At 39.8% G+C, this 14,564-nt stretch overlaps 1 protein-coding gene across 2 annotated transcripts in view; it reads left to right on the top strand.

Annotated features, from left to right (window-relative positions):
• Positions 1–375: 375 nt before the first annotated feature.
• LOC117435140 (exostosin-2-like) overlaps positions 376–14,564 on the top strand; it is a 40,019-nt gene continuing 25,830 nt past the window's right edge. The window contains exons 1-8 of one of the 2 annotated variants that reach the window (XM_034058129.3): positions 376–589; positions 1,807–2,151; positions 2,816–3,039; positions 3,614–3,703; positions 4,847–4,963; positions 5,292–5,487; positions 6,820–6,959; positions 7,440–7,533. In XM_034058129.3, coding sequence (XP_033914020.2) covers positions 1,837–2,151; positions 2,816–3,039; positions 3,614–3,703; positions 4,847–4,963; positions 5,292–5,487; positions 6,820–6,959; positions 7,440–7,533 — 1,176 coding nt within the window. In that variant the 5' untranslated portion in view covers positions 376–589; positions 1,807–1,836. Of the gene's footprint in view, positions 637–1,806; positions 2,152–2,815; positions 3,040–3,613; positions 3,704–4,846; positions 4,964–5,291; positions 5,488–6,819; positions 6,960–7,439; positions 7,534–14,564 lie in introns of both variants that reach the window. The other variant, XM_034058128.3, reaches the window with a different exon arrangement.

Raw genomic sequence — 14,564 nt, 5'->3', positions numbered from 1 at the left:
CGGGATTACCAAGGTTATTTTCAAGTGCTAGCAAATGCTCTAAAACAATTTGTTTATTTCTTTGGGAAATAGATTGATCAAATCAACCCTTGAAACAATTAAAAAATATGTACTTTTTTTTTTTTTACTTTCGCTACTTGAACTGTCGCAGTAGCAGCAATAATTGGGTTGTTCTTTGTCTCTTTCCTAGTTACTATCAAAAACATATTTAAAAAATTGTCATTGTGCAAATTTTTTGCAAATTAAAAGTTGCATGAAAAAAAAGCCCAAAACAACAGAATGTGTAATAAGAAGAGAACCTCCGCGCCACTGGGTGTCGTTACTAAGAGTAAGCCAACCAATAAATACAACTTGTCAAAGCATGCCTGTGTGTCACATCCTGTCAGCTTCCAGGAATCAGCAGCAGAATCATACAGATATGATTTTGCTGTACCCTAGAATACAGCAGGAAGTTCACGCCGCTGTCAAGCTAGATCGCTTTTAAAGTATATATATATATATATTTTTTTTTTGCGTTTGTCAAAGGCGAAGACATGAATTAGCATTCAGAAGTTAGCTTCGCCTGCGCCTGCAATTGGGGGTGTTGAAGGTCAGTTTGATCGGATTGTTGTTGTTTGTAGAAACGACATGAATAGGGTGGGTGTTTTGATTTGTTTATTTTTTTTATCTTTTTATCTGATTATGTAAATGTATATGTATGTATGTATGTATGTATGTATGTATGTATGTATGTATGTATGTATGTAATGCTGTTTTCAGTCTTCGTAAGTTTAGATAAAAATACTTCCATCTAACAGAACTGTCAAAAAAGTAATGCAAACAGCTACAGATTCCTTGACAGTCATCGCAGTAGTTTGCAGCTCATCTTTACAGTACACGTACAGTTAGTTAACCGATGGGAATCGCTACCTTAATTTCGTAAGACATTAAGTTGTTGCCAAAAAGCCTTAGCTTATAGTTTAGTGATTTAGACAGGTATAGTGAAGCTAAGATCATTATATTCCATATACTGAGTTTGGATTCTCATTTGATATTCATAAAGTGTTTTTTTTTTTTTTTTTTTCTTTTTACACGTGTTCATTTTTTTGTTTATACAGGATGTTACTGTGATCACTGTTGTTGAGTTGGAAAAACACTCTTCTGGGCTGTGTGATTTTAGCAATATTTATTGTATACTACTGTCCTAATTACTGTTATAGGAACAGGGAAAACATTGTAGGGTTAAAAGCAAATATTTACAGCTGGACTGTTGTGCTGGTTAGTTGAAGGTTGGATTTAAGAAGTAAAGGCATACAGTCTAGGGTTCAGTTCTTCAGTCGCTGCAGATCAAACGTATCACTAAGCCATTCTCCAGGAAAAGGCTATTTTCTGGAAAGAGGGTCTCTCTTTTGGAGTGCCCTTACGAAAGAATCTTTAATTACAATTCACTGGTATTATAGTGGTTCTCTACTAAGGGTCAATAGTATGAATCAAAGCACATTGATTTCAACTGCGGTACCATGGCATCATATCATTATCAGTAGCTACTATATGGACCAAGTGCTCTGCAATAAATGTTCAAAATCCATTGTGTTGCCATTGCTGGTAATATTGGGGTCTGATTATAGTTCTGCAAGAGTATCCCCATGGAGAAAAAGGTAAGCGAAATAGACAGCTATGAGATGCATGCACACAGCACCTGGAACCCTTTCTGTTCCCTATCTATCCCATGTGTCTTCATGGATCATCAACTACAAATAAAGGAAACACCTCCCCTCAAATTCTTATAATGCAAATCAAGTCATACCCCTCCACTTCTTTTTTCAGACCTGGTTAAGCAGGGCCATTGGGCTCAGTATGTGTGCTTCGGTGAAGTATAGTGCCAGGGGGCCTGCGCTAATCCCGCGGATGAAGACCAAACACCGGATCTACTATATAGCACTGTTCTCTGTGGTGCTGCTGGGCCTCATCGCCACCGGCATGTTCCAGTTCTGGCCGCACTCCATCGAGTCGACGGCGGACTGGAGCGTGGAGCGCCGCAGCATGCACGACTCTCCGCTGGTGCACCTGCCTGCCTCCAGCCCCATCCCAGAGCGCGGGGACCTCAGCTGCCGCATGCACACCTGCTTCGACGTGTACCGCTGCGGCTACAACCCCAAAAACAGGATCAAGGTGGGCAGCCACACATGCTTTACAGTCTATATGCATGTCAGCCATCTGTTCCCGTTGTCTGGGAATAACTGCAATACAGCAATTGAATCAGAAATTAAAGTACTTTTGGAATGTTTCTCATTCCTCCAGGGTGTGTCACACTTGTCTCTTTTAAAACATAATAACTCAATGATATCAACTGACAGTTTACAGTATGCTGGTCATGGAAAAGTTCTTATTTGGTGCTTGTCTGCAGTTCTGTAGCATTTTAGCAACCAGGTTTTAACATGGCCTCTATGGGGAAAGACTCCATAACTGTGAGCAGAGATTTGAAGGTGTCCTCCATGAACAACACACACATATGTTATTTACATATGTTATTTACATGTAGAATTGTCTGTTAGAACAGGACAAGCTCAAATAAACCACTTTGACATCTTCAAATCTCTTATGCTGTTTTTCCCTTAGAACCAACTAGGTAAGTACAGTGCTACAGAAAAGAAGCCGTAGACAAGGTCATATTATCAATTATCAATAGACATTAATATGGTTTGCCCACAAAAATCTTTTAAATCTTAAAATGTTTTAAGCTGCTGTTGAATTAAAAGTAAATGTGCAGTTATATTTCTTTGCTAATTATCCTATCCTATGACAGTCTGATTGAATTGTTTGTGTGTGTGTGAAGGTGTATATCTACCCCCTGCGCCGCTATGTGGATGAGCTGGGCGCTCCCATCAGCAGCACTGGGCTCTCGCGGGAGTACAACGAGCTACTGAGTGCCATCTCTGACAGCGAGTTCTACACTGACGATGTGAGCCGTGCCTGCCTCTTCATCCCCTCCATCGATGTGCTGAACCAGAACTCGCTACGCATCCGCGAGACTGCCCAGGCACTGGCACAGCTGCACAGGTACCTCACTACCCCAGCCGTGCTTCCCAGAATACTGTTCTTATTCTTGCATGTTATGTGTCTAACATGATGGTGTAGTTCTACTCCACTGCTTCAGTGAATGCAAGACTTGAAAGCAGGGTTGGGGTTCATTCCTGTTTTTCAATTCCAATTCCTTGTGAAAATCGATTCCCAATTCCTATTTCCTTTTAATTAGTTCCAACACACCATTGATCACACTTGTAATTACCAGTATTCTGTTAAAATGAGCTTCTCGCAGTGCCAACACATTACCTAAATTGAAGTCACTGTTAGTCAATTCAATTGGCTTCAAATGAATACAGCTGAACAGTCACAACAATTGTGTCTCAAATATCAATTCCAATTCCTTCGAAGTAATTGGGAATTGATTTTCAAAAGGAATTGGAATTGAAAACCCTGGTTGAGAGAATATTGTGTATTGAAAGAGTATTGAGTATTACCGTTGAGTGTATGCAATGCAACTTGCAGGCCTATATGTGTAAAAGAATGATTTATGAAAGATAACACACTGGAAATATAGCTTGCATTAATAGTTTATTTTATTTGTTTGCAGGTGGGAGAGGGGGATGAACCACTTGCTATTTAATATGTTACCTGGAGGGCCCCCAGACTATAACACTGCACTAGATGTTCCCAGAGACAGGTACCATTTACATTACAGTTTTTTTTTTATTAATATCTTTACCTTAGCTCATTTGTCCTGACAAGGCAGAATGACACACACACACACACACACACAATTCTTTCACACCCACGAACAAAATACATTTTTCATGGTCAATATATTTACAAACAGTATGTAATGTGTTTTCTTAATAGCGTTTGTATTGCAGAAGGCCACTAGAAGGCAGTATTGTATCAGTATTTGTGTAAGTGTGGAGGCATTGCTCAATAATTGTTCAACTTCTTTTTATTTGTAGACCAGTATTGTGTTTTAAAATGGCAGAAAAGACCTGTATATTCTGCCTTTTAGAAATGCACCTCTTTTATCTTAACTAACAATCAGCCCATATTGTTTGACGTCCACAAATCTATACCATTATTAAATGATCTATTATTACATCCAACATCTGTTTCAAATATATAATATAAGCATGTCCAGTATAAGAAAGCCTCTTTTTTTATTTTACTGTCAGTTTAAATCAACATGATATCCAGCGATACGCTTGCAAGCTTTTCAGAGGGTGAAATTCATATAAAGAAAAGCAACTGAGAGTGTGTCTAGAGCTTTGATCTTGCATGAATTAGAGGGAAAATGTCAGCTTTAAACAACAATTGTTTGAAAATCAAGTTATTAACTGTATTAACCGTTAACTGTTTTATTTATAAGCTATATAGACTATTTATCTGCTTAAAGCAAAGTGAAAAAGTGGAGTGTTCAGTATAAAAAGCCCTGATAAGATAATCACCCAGTGCTGAGATGCAGGGATCTTCCTATGATACGCCTGCTGTGTTTCATTTGGCTTGCAGCCTCATAGAAAACAGCTGACGTGGAGAGGTACATCACTGGATCCTGTGGTCAGACATGTGGTAAATGATTCTAATCCTGTGATCCAGGTCTGTGTGGGGGCTCCACAGCATTGCACATGTTGTCACTGGGCCTGTAGCGCTAACCTCACCGCTCTCCTGTAAGGGAGAAGCAGATGGGCTAGTTGCTCAGCACAGAGATTGGATTATTGTCTAGAGGTCCTTCATAGTGACGAAGCCTAGCCCTGCTTTTGAGATCTGAAGAGATCAGCAGTGGGTGTAGCGCTGGGGTCTGAGAGTATGTGCCGCTGTGTTGCAGGGCTCTGCTGGCTGGGGGAGGGTTCTCAACATGGACCTATCGGCAGGGCTATGATGTCAGCATCCCTGTCTACAGCCCCCTATCTGCCGAGGTGGAGCTACCAAAGAAGCAGCCTGGGTAAGCTAATCTGTATTCAAACCGTCTGAAGAGAGCAACGGTTTTTCATTCCCAATTTTCTTTAAATGTCATGGGCCAGGGCAAATCTCTGAGGTCTAGACCAATGGGACTGTATGTCAACTTGGTTCACATTAGTGTACATCATAAAGTCATGCTATTCAGCACAATTGTTGTAAGAAATCTCCCACTGGCCCCTGCTCTGTGATTACATAGGGAAGACTGTACTGCCAATTCATTACAACAAAACTGTAGATATGATTGTCCCCTCCTCCCCTCAGCAATGATGATTGTGTGATGTGCTGAGTCTCTTCACTGCTCCCTCTCCCAGCCCGCGGCCGTACTTCGTGCTGTCCAGTCAGACTGCAGTTCACATGGAGTACCGTGCTGAGCTGGAGGCTCTGAAGGCCGAGAACGGGGAGGCCGTTCTGATCTTGGACAAGTGCACCAACCTGTCTGAGGGGGTCTCCCCCACTAGGAAACGCTGCTACAAGGGTCAGGTCTATGACTATCCCCAGACACTGCAGGTAAGAGAGAGAATGCCATCGCTGCTCGCCAGGATGAAAGCAGACTTCTCTATCTAACTGCTCCAGTGAAGCCCATTTATACGTCCGCACTGCTTTCTGTTCATTTCCACAGAGGTGTCTGGTAGACTAAACTAATTCTTCCATTAGGTGCTGACATATAACAGGGATAACATCCGTGACTTTGATTTTGATAAATTCATTTTCTCAGCTTGCATAGCCAATTTATTTCTTAAAAGTGATCCTTTAGAAAAATAAAATCCTAGCACAGTCACTATCAGAGTTCTTTTTTCCTCTCTCATTCTCTTTTTCCCCTCTCATTCTCTTCTTACCTCTGTCTCTCTCGATCTCTCCCCAGCCCCGTTCACTGTTCTGTGAAATGTCTGAACAATTGCAGCACTGCCCATCCTAGCAGTGGATTTATAACACTGCCTTGTCTAGACAGGAAGTATGCTTATCAAGAGGTCCTGGGCCTGCGTAAAGCCTCACATCTGGGAGCTGATCCCAGGTGGTTTAGCTAAGCTTTGTCAGGAATCCCCACCTGCATTATAAGGACACATTCAAGGACTCTTTCTACTCCTTTGAACAAGCCAATGCATCTGCCAGCAGCCGGCACCTTCAGATATGCAGACCCTTCTGGTCTTGCCTCATGTACTGACATACTGTGTGAAACCTGTTCTCTTTCTTATTTAGTAGAATATATCGCATGCGGACACTGGTGTAGGTTCAGCTTATTTGTGAAGGTTTTTGCGGTGGATGTGGGGGCTTCCTTTGTTGCAGTAGGAAACATTGGAAATTATTACTATTATTGTGTGTAGAGAGTCTCCTAGTGTTATAAGAGATACGATCTTGTGCAGTTTGGGCACGAGGAATGCAAAGCAAAGCAGAGCTGCTCAAACTGTGCAAAATGATGTCTCCTACACACAAAATATGAACTTGTTATAAATCACAAAAACAAAGTTGTACTGGGAACTACTATTAAATTTTATTTTTTTTTTAGTTTAGATTTATGTTGCATGTTCTATGCACAGGATGTATACAGGGTGAGATGTACCGGAATTGTGACAGAGCCTTGACCGTGATTGGAAGATTTCTCATCCTATATATATAATTGTCATGAGTCAGTTTTATAAAGTCCAGGTATTGGAGACAAAACTAATAGAAAGTAAGATAAAGGTTAAGGTGAAGGGTCTTTTATCTTTAGTGATTTGGATTATACAATGCTTGTGATCTATTATTTTAACTTTAGGGCAGTATGGTGTATAGTGTTACACCCCTGTGCAGTATAATAACCCAGTACACTTTGCTTATCCCTGTCTCTCCACCCCCGTGCAGGAGTCTACGTTTTGCGTGGTTCTGCGCGGGGCTCGTCTCGGCCAGGCTGTGCTCAGTGATGTGCTGCAGGCAGGCTGTGTCCCTGTCATCATCGCAGACTCGTACATCTTGCCCTTCTCCGAAGTACTCGACTGGAAAAGGTGAGCCCTACAAGCATTGCATTATCCTGCAACCACCTGCCAATATAACATCTACCAAACATAGGAAGGCACATACTGAAGTCATACTGTAAAACATATTTTTATATCTTGGCAAGAGAATTGTTGGTGTCAAAGCTGGCACCTTATGAACTATATAAAGCCCTACTGGTAACAGCAGTAAAGATTGCTTCATATTTGCTGGCAGTAGAACTTAAGTATATATGATCTATGTTGCAATAACAATACACTGTGCTATCTTATCATTTCCTGCAAATCTTTACAGTGCATTTTTAAGATGCATTTAAACTTTTTTAATGCTATATCGCCTTTAAAATTGGTGTGAAAAACACCACTTCTGTGATGAGTCTGACACTTATTGACAGCATCTGAAAGCATTCTCCAGACCATGGCCTGATTCTGAAGCAGACGTGCCTTTGAGTGCCGGTTTCCTAACCAAGCTGATGTGTGTTTCCTGGCTAGGGCATCGGTGGTGGTTCCTGAAGACAAGCTGTCTGAGATGTACAGCATTCTGAAGAGCATTCCGCAGAGACAGGTGGAGGAGATGCAGAGACAGGTAGGGCAGTTCAAGGAGATGCCCTAGGTGCTTTGAGTTGTTCAGTGTTTATTACAGTGTTTCCAAGTTATAAAGAGTTCTTTCTCTCAGAATGGGTTTTCAAGCTAATGCGGCCACGGCTCTCAAAATGCTATTCCACTAGGACTTGCATTCACCTTATAAAGTGGAACACAATTAGCACAGTCTTGTATCTATGATCCCCAGGCATTATAAAGAGGGAGCAACTTGAGGAATACAAGCAAGAAACGCACACAAGATAAACATTCGGCTAGAATGAATGCAAGCTGGTGTCCTTTCTCAGTTAAATAATTACCTATTTAAGGAACAAATTAACTCGACATGCATTCGAATTAAACAACTATGTTGTGGGACAGACAGGTCTTTTATTTGATTTTCAAAGTACATAACATGTCATACTTTTCTCTCTTACTTACCAGATCCTGTTGTATGTCTTCAGGTCAGCTCAGTATATTTTGGTTATGATATTTATATAAAACCCTCCTTAAGCAGAAACCTCAAGTGACCCAGAAAATTGGTTGAAGTTGGTGGTTAGTGAATTCATGCTTGATGTCTGACCGAGAGTTCATTGTAGAACTGTAGAAACGCCCGTTAAAAATGTTTACGATGGAGCTTTTGCTAAAAAACAAACCTAGAACATTATACTTGTGCTTAAATAATAACTTAGGAATGTGTGCTGTAAACAAAGTTGTGTTTGTACTAATACAGAAGATGGTTTGTATATTCAATCATTTTCTTACTAAATGTTTCCTGCTGAATTCTGAGAGTGCTGATTTTCAGAACTGGTTTCTTTCGCTTTGTGCATCTCAATTGGTTAACGATCATGCAGATATGAACACTGTAAGTCTATATTGATACATGTCATAATATAAAATAAACTCTTTTGTAGTAACCGCTCAGGGAAAAGGTTAGTGCATGAGAAAAACCAAACGCATGCCATTATTTCAGTAAGGAATTCTAATAAATGTATAATGTTTTATGTATTGCTGAAAAGCAATTCTGCAGAACATCATCACTCCCCATAAAAAATTGCTAACAATCTGCAAGGTGAAAGCTTAAAACAGTCTCACCCACTTAATCCTGAAGAATGGCAGGACTGCACGCGTGCCACAAGCACTATGCAACGTTTATGCTGAGCGTTTCTGAAACGAGACTGTAGAAGCCGTGGTGTACACATATGTATTGAACAAGAGCCAGTCTGATGGAGATATGGAAGCTTAATTGAGTCTGTTGTCAAAATCAGATTGAACTCATGTTTGTAGCATTTTGTTGTGATGCATTTTTGACAGTACAACTGAAGATACCATCAGTGCAAGAACCTGATAAGTATCACTTTTTTGAGACCGAGACATTTTTTAATGTGAATGCCATCTTTATACAGTTTTTTTTTTTTTTACGATTAATCGCTTTTCATCATGCCAAACAACTTACTGCAGACTGAAGTTGCTTAAAGATGGAGCTCACAGTAAAAATGGATGCAAAGTAGGAAAAAATTCAACTAAATTGCACAAGTGGGCCAACATTATAATTCTATACACACGGCAATAGGGAAGTTCATTTTCATAGCAAATGTTCCATTTTTGGCTGTCACAAATTCCCATCTACAGCCCCTTTTCATTTGTTTAACATTTCCGATGGGCTGTGGCTGTCACAGGGATTCAACAAGCTCTTGTTCTCGCTAGGTCCTATAACACTGTTGGTGAAGGACAATACCTAGATACATCCAGCTTCATTAAAGCCATTGACTTTTATGACTTTGGTAATCTTCAATGATATACTCTTGCACTAATGGATTCAATTATTATGATAAACGCAGTGGCCTAAAAGAAGTTTTGTTGAGCACAGTGAAAAGAAGCCCCAAGGTAAATAAAAGGTGAAAAACTTCAACAGCGCACATGCTTGCATGTGTGAAAGAGAGCTGTAAATCACTCAGGACAACTTGTAAGGGGAGGAGTGGGTTAAATACCCCCCCCCCCCCCTCCTTTCCGCTGTTGAGATGATAAAGCATTGCTCCTTGTAACTTCTTGTAAAAGACCATCTTCAGGATTAATGGGGTGCTGTACAGCTATTATGCATCATTCCACATGCGCACACATCTGGGTTAGGTCTCTTAAGCTATCCCCTTAAGTCAACTTTCTCTTTCAACTGAATGGTCCCACAAGGGCCTAACCTGCATTAGGAAAACACAGTGCAGCTTAATTTACTGTCACCAATTATGTGGCTGTGAGACAAAAAGAAAGTGTTAATGGCCATATACCTGAAATGCTAACCAAGGTTTTAAAAGCAATTGTCTTATCTCCTGTTATCACTAGCAACTATCGCTGATGGAGGTGGTTCTTTACATGTGTTTTATACCTGAGTTTGGAATATGCAGGTATTTCAGAGAACACGCTATAGATGAAAAGTGGCTCCTGTCTCCTGATGTCACTTAAGGGCTGATGTAAGGATACGTACAAAGTGATTTGCGGCTGCAAAACACCCATATTACGGGCATAATCGGCGTTTTGCACCCGTAAAGTGGGACTTTAGCGACCACTAAAAATGCGGCATATGTAAGAATGTTTTTCATCTGCTGTTCTGCAACCGCTATCAAATGAGCACTTTGCCATCAATAAATCATTTAACTGATATTAAAATAAATTCAAATGAAGATAAGAGCATGGAATTGGGCGGGGATCTGAGAATACTAAGCGGGTGCAAACATTATAATGAGTTTTGAGGATTTTGCCTTGCACTTGGGCAATTGCTGACAATCCAAAAACTTTGCACCTCCCCTGTCAAGGTGCAAACCATTGTAGAAGCGAGTAATCCAGGGACAGCAGTGTGGAGTAGTGGTCAGGGCTCTGGACTTTTGACCGGAGGGTCGTGGGTTCAATCCCAGGTAGGGGACACTGCTGCTGCTGTACCCTTGAGCAAGGTACTTTACCTAGATTGCTCCAGTAAAAACCCAACTGTATAAATGGGTAATTGTATGTAAAAATAATGTGTAAAAAATAATGTAATTGTATGTCAAAAAATAATGTGATATATTGTAACAATTGTAAGTCGGCCTGGACAAGGGCGTCTGCTAAGAAATAAATAATAATAATAATAATAATAATTAAGAGCTGTATAAAACCACACACCTTCAGAGACCTGTCATTGGCCTCAGGATGGCTGCTGTCGTACACTTCCTGATGCAGAGACGTTTGGCTCATGTTGAGGACAGGCAGGAAAACATTCGGAGGAGAAGGCCCTGCATATTCAAACCCAGGGTCACTTTGATTGTCCTCTCCGCTTGCATCTCTAGCGGCGTCAGCTGTGATGTGGCTGGCGGTCCGCCTCATCTTCCTGCTGCATGCCTGTGCTGTGTTGTGAGTTTCGCTTTTGTTTGCCACCGCAGGTCCTGCCACCTTTTCATCACCTGGTTGACTGTCCTCCTGGTAACACAGACAGCATTCACTTTCTCCACTATAGAGGACCATATGGCCTCTTTGGTAGCATAACTGATGTTGGCCGAGGCTTTTCCAAATAACTCCATGTCATGCTGAGTGACCTCAGCGATAAGGACTCTCAGCTCCTCCTCAGAAAACCTTTTCTTTTCTTTTCCATGCACCAAGTGGACTTTGCTGCCCTGCCCTTCCAATTTTTTTGTTTGGTTTGATTTCCGTGCTCCACAAATCTCATACAGCGCCTACTGCTGTCTGTACTCCTAACTCACCTCACCTCTTGGCTGTAAGTGCGGCCGCTAAGTAGCCCGATGCACAGGCGGTGCTCATTACGACCCTCATTATCGTGATTGCAGCTCAGTATTTGTGCATGTTGAGTAATTTGCATTGCTTTTAAGCTTACATAGGCTGCAGTGCAAAGTAATTGTCTGGCCTCTAGGCATTTTGGATTTTGCAGCCGCAATTGTTTGCACTACGCCTATCCTTACATCAGCCCCTTAATGTGTTGTAGAACAAACTCACTCCAATGATCTAGCAGCAGTTATTAAAAGAGGGACCATAAATATTGTTAATAAAGCTAATAATACTGGTTAGTTTTAACACTCCTTTAAATTAGTCACAAACCCATTGAATCGGATAAACCTGTATTTAAATTAGAGGCTTTCATGTATATGCAAATTCCCTTGATTTAAAACAACAAAACTGCTTATTTATGTTTGAGTATCTATATAGGTTTGCAACTTTCACACTAACTTGAAATCTTCAGTTAACGTTTTTACAGAGCTCTAGTTTTAAAACATTAAACTATTCTATTTATAAAACGGGACAAGTATGCATTGCTGTAGAAGTTTTAAAAAAAAGCCAGGACCAAAATGTAGTTTAAAGCAGAAGTATTCCAGCACATAACTTTTTTTTTTTTAATGACACATTCAATATACCAGACCTAAGAGCACATGTGGTATAATACCTGCTTTGAAATTATTCATAGTTTACAGACGAAATGTTGGAGAATTTGGGGAGATGGACTGTCACACGGTGTGATTCTCCCTTACACACAGAAGAGGGCGCTAATGGCTTTATCTTAACATTGTGCAGCTGGGAAGAAAGCAATCCTTGTTTCAAGGCTGTAATGTGACTTTCCAGAGAGAAAATAGCTCTACATGTGGTGTAATGCACAGCCACCATGTTTAAATCTGGTGTATTTCTGGTGAACACTACATGGCCTTTATTTTCCACTCTACCCAAATCACACTCAGATTGTCCCATCTGTAGTAAATGTATGCACATGGAGAATATTGACCACAGTGGAACATTGTGTTCCATGTCTCTTGGTGGGAATTGCCTTCTAAGATGGATTGTGCCTTCATCAGTGGTCTTGTATAAGACTTGCAACTATGTGAAAACTAAAGTATATTGCCACATTGAATCAGAAAACAACAATGTGATCTAAATTTAAGGTCATTTTACTGTCTCAAATGTTTTGTAAAAGAAGTTAGTAAGCATGTGCCTGCTAAGAATCAATTGTATTGACCACATACTAAATATAATTTATTTTCCTTAACACAGTTAAAATGGCACAGTTTAAGAAACTGCAGAACAAAAGTGAAAGCCACTGATAGTTGTGGCTTAAGAACCATAGCTCAAGGAGGGTGTAACTTCTTTCATTCAGGAAAGCTCATTTACCGGTGATCTCCAGGCTATAGGGCGCAACCTGCATGCCACGCGGAGCACCTTTACCGGATGCGCCACTTGGGAGCCCACCTTTTTTGTTTTTGATTGCTGTCTGAGTCTAAATGCCGCTGGATCGTAGCTCGACGTATGTGATCCAATGAAACATTGCAGGTTGTACAAAATAGTTTGCCTCCAGTAGAATGCAAAATTATTTTACACGATCCGCTGCAGTAATTATTGTATGTATGTATATATATATATATATATATATATATATATATATATATATTATTCATTTTGGACACTCGCAAAATGTTCACTCGCTTAACAATATCAGTTGAGATATCCAAGGATACTAAACCCACCCCCAATGCCCATATCTACCAATCAGTAAGCCCAGAGTGGTTATTGGCTGCTGTTAAGTGTCAATCAGTAAATCCTGTCCAATTTTCTTTTTGGAATTGAAACAAGCTTATAATCACATCAGGAACCTGGACCGATACACATAACTTAATTGGGTTTAAGTGCAGGGTAAAAATACACAATCTAGACAGTTTTCATGGTCTGTGTCACATTTTTCACGGCAGTGAAATTGGTAGGGTCTTAGTACTGTAAGCGAATCCACGTGGCTTCTCTGAGCACTCCAGTATGTGATGCATTTTTGGTTACGACGTGGTATGTACATTGATTAGGCCTATACGTGTATGAAAGAGATATTTTACATATCCTGGTTGCGATGTGGGCAGTAAGTCAAATAATAATAAATCCACATCCATGTATGAAAGATATTATACATATTCAAGTACTGAGACGCAAAATAAAGGATAACCGGAGTTGTCACTGTCAAGTTCTGTTGCAGGAAATGGTAGGCTACCAATAATGTACTGTTTTGGAAAAATGACAATATAGTTCTATTCACTGATGCAAAGTCATGTAAAGTTTTTATTAAAATATTACAGCAAAAAGTGAAATGCATCTCTGCAGCCGCGGCACACTGGAAGGGACTGCTGCTTCTGCTATCAGAAGCTGGGCCACGTAATTTATAAATTGTAATCAACAGCAAATTTTAAAAATAAAATGAGAGATTGAATTATTTCCATGTGAATAGGCCATAATGTTAATGTAGTTTCCAAATCTTGTTTTTTTTCTTTTTCTCCTTTGGACAGTGAGGTTTATTTATTTATTTATTTTAATTTCTTTCTAATTTACAGTTATGTTTACACTGGAAATTTGTCAGATTTTACACAAAACAAGGCAAAGGCTAGTGACAGCAGGAATATGAAAATTGGAGCTTGCTATATTTAAATGCCAATGTATTTATCAAACTTGTCTTAAAACATCTGGATTTGTTTGAATGAGTTTTTTATACCATGCTCTATAAAAAGAGGACATATTGTTCCTTTAACTATTACTGTTTTTTGTGTTTATTTATTATTATTATTATTTATTTCTTAGCAGACGCCCTTATCCAGGGCGACTTACAATTGTTACAAGATGTCACATTATTTTTACATACAATTACCCATTTATACAGTTGGGTTTTTACTGGAGCAATCTAGGTAAAGTAACTTGCTCAAGGGTACAACAGCAGTGTCCCCAACCGGGGATTGAACCCACAACCCTCTGGTCAAGAGTCCAGAGCCCTAACCACTACTCTCCGGTCAAGAGTCCAGAGCCTTAACCACTACTCCACACAGTTAAAATGCTTTAAAAAGCATTTCAACTTGATAATCGTCGTTAGAATTTGCATTTAATTTAATTGAGCTGCAAAGTTTGGTAGCATCACTAGCAAACCTGACAATTATCTATTTTATTTAATCCTCACAGAAATACATAATAATTGATCAATATGCTTCTAACATTTTTTTTTATAAATGTTTTTGTTTTTGACCCATTAAATCTAAAAGATCAGCT

Source organism: Acipenser ruthenus, chromosome 28 (genome assembly GCF_902713425.1).
Source record: "Acipenser ruthenus chromosome 28, fAciRut3.2 maternal haplotype, whole genome shotgun sequence".
NCBI classification, from domain to species: domain Eukaryota; kingdom Metazoa; phylum Chordata; class Actinopteri; order Acipenseriformes; family Acipenseridae; genus Acipenser; species Acipenser ruthenus.
The sequence above is the reverse complement of the archived record's forward strand: the minus strand, read 5'-3'. Positions and strand labels throughout refer to the sequence as shown.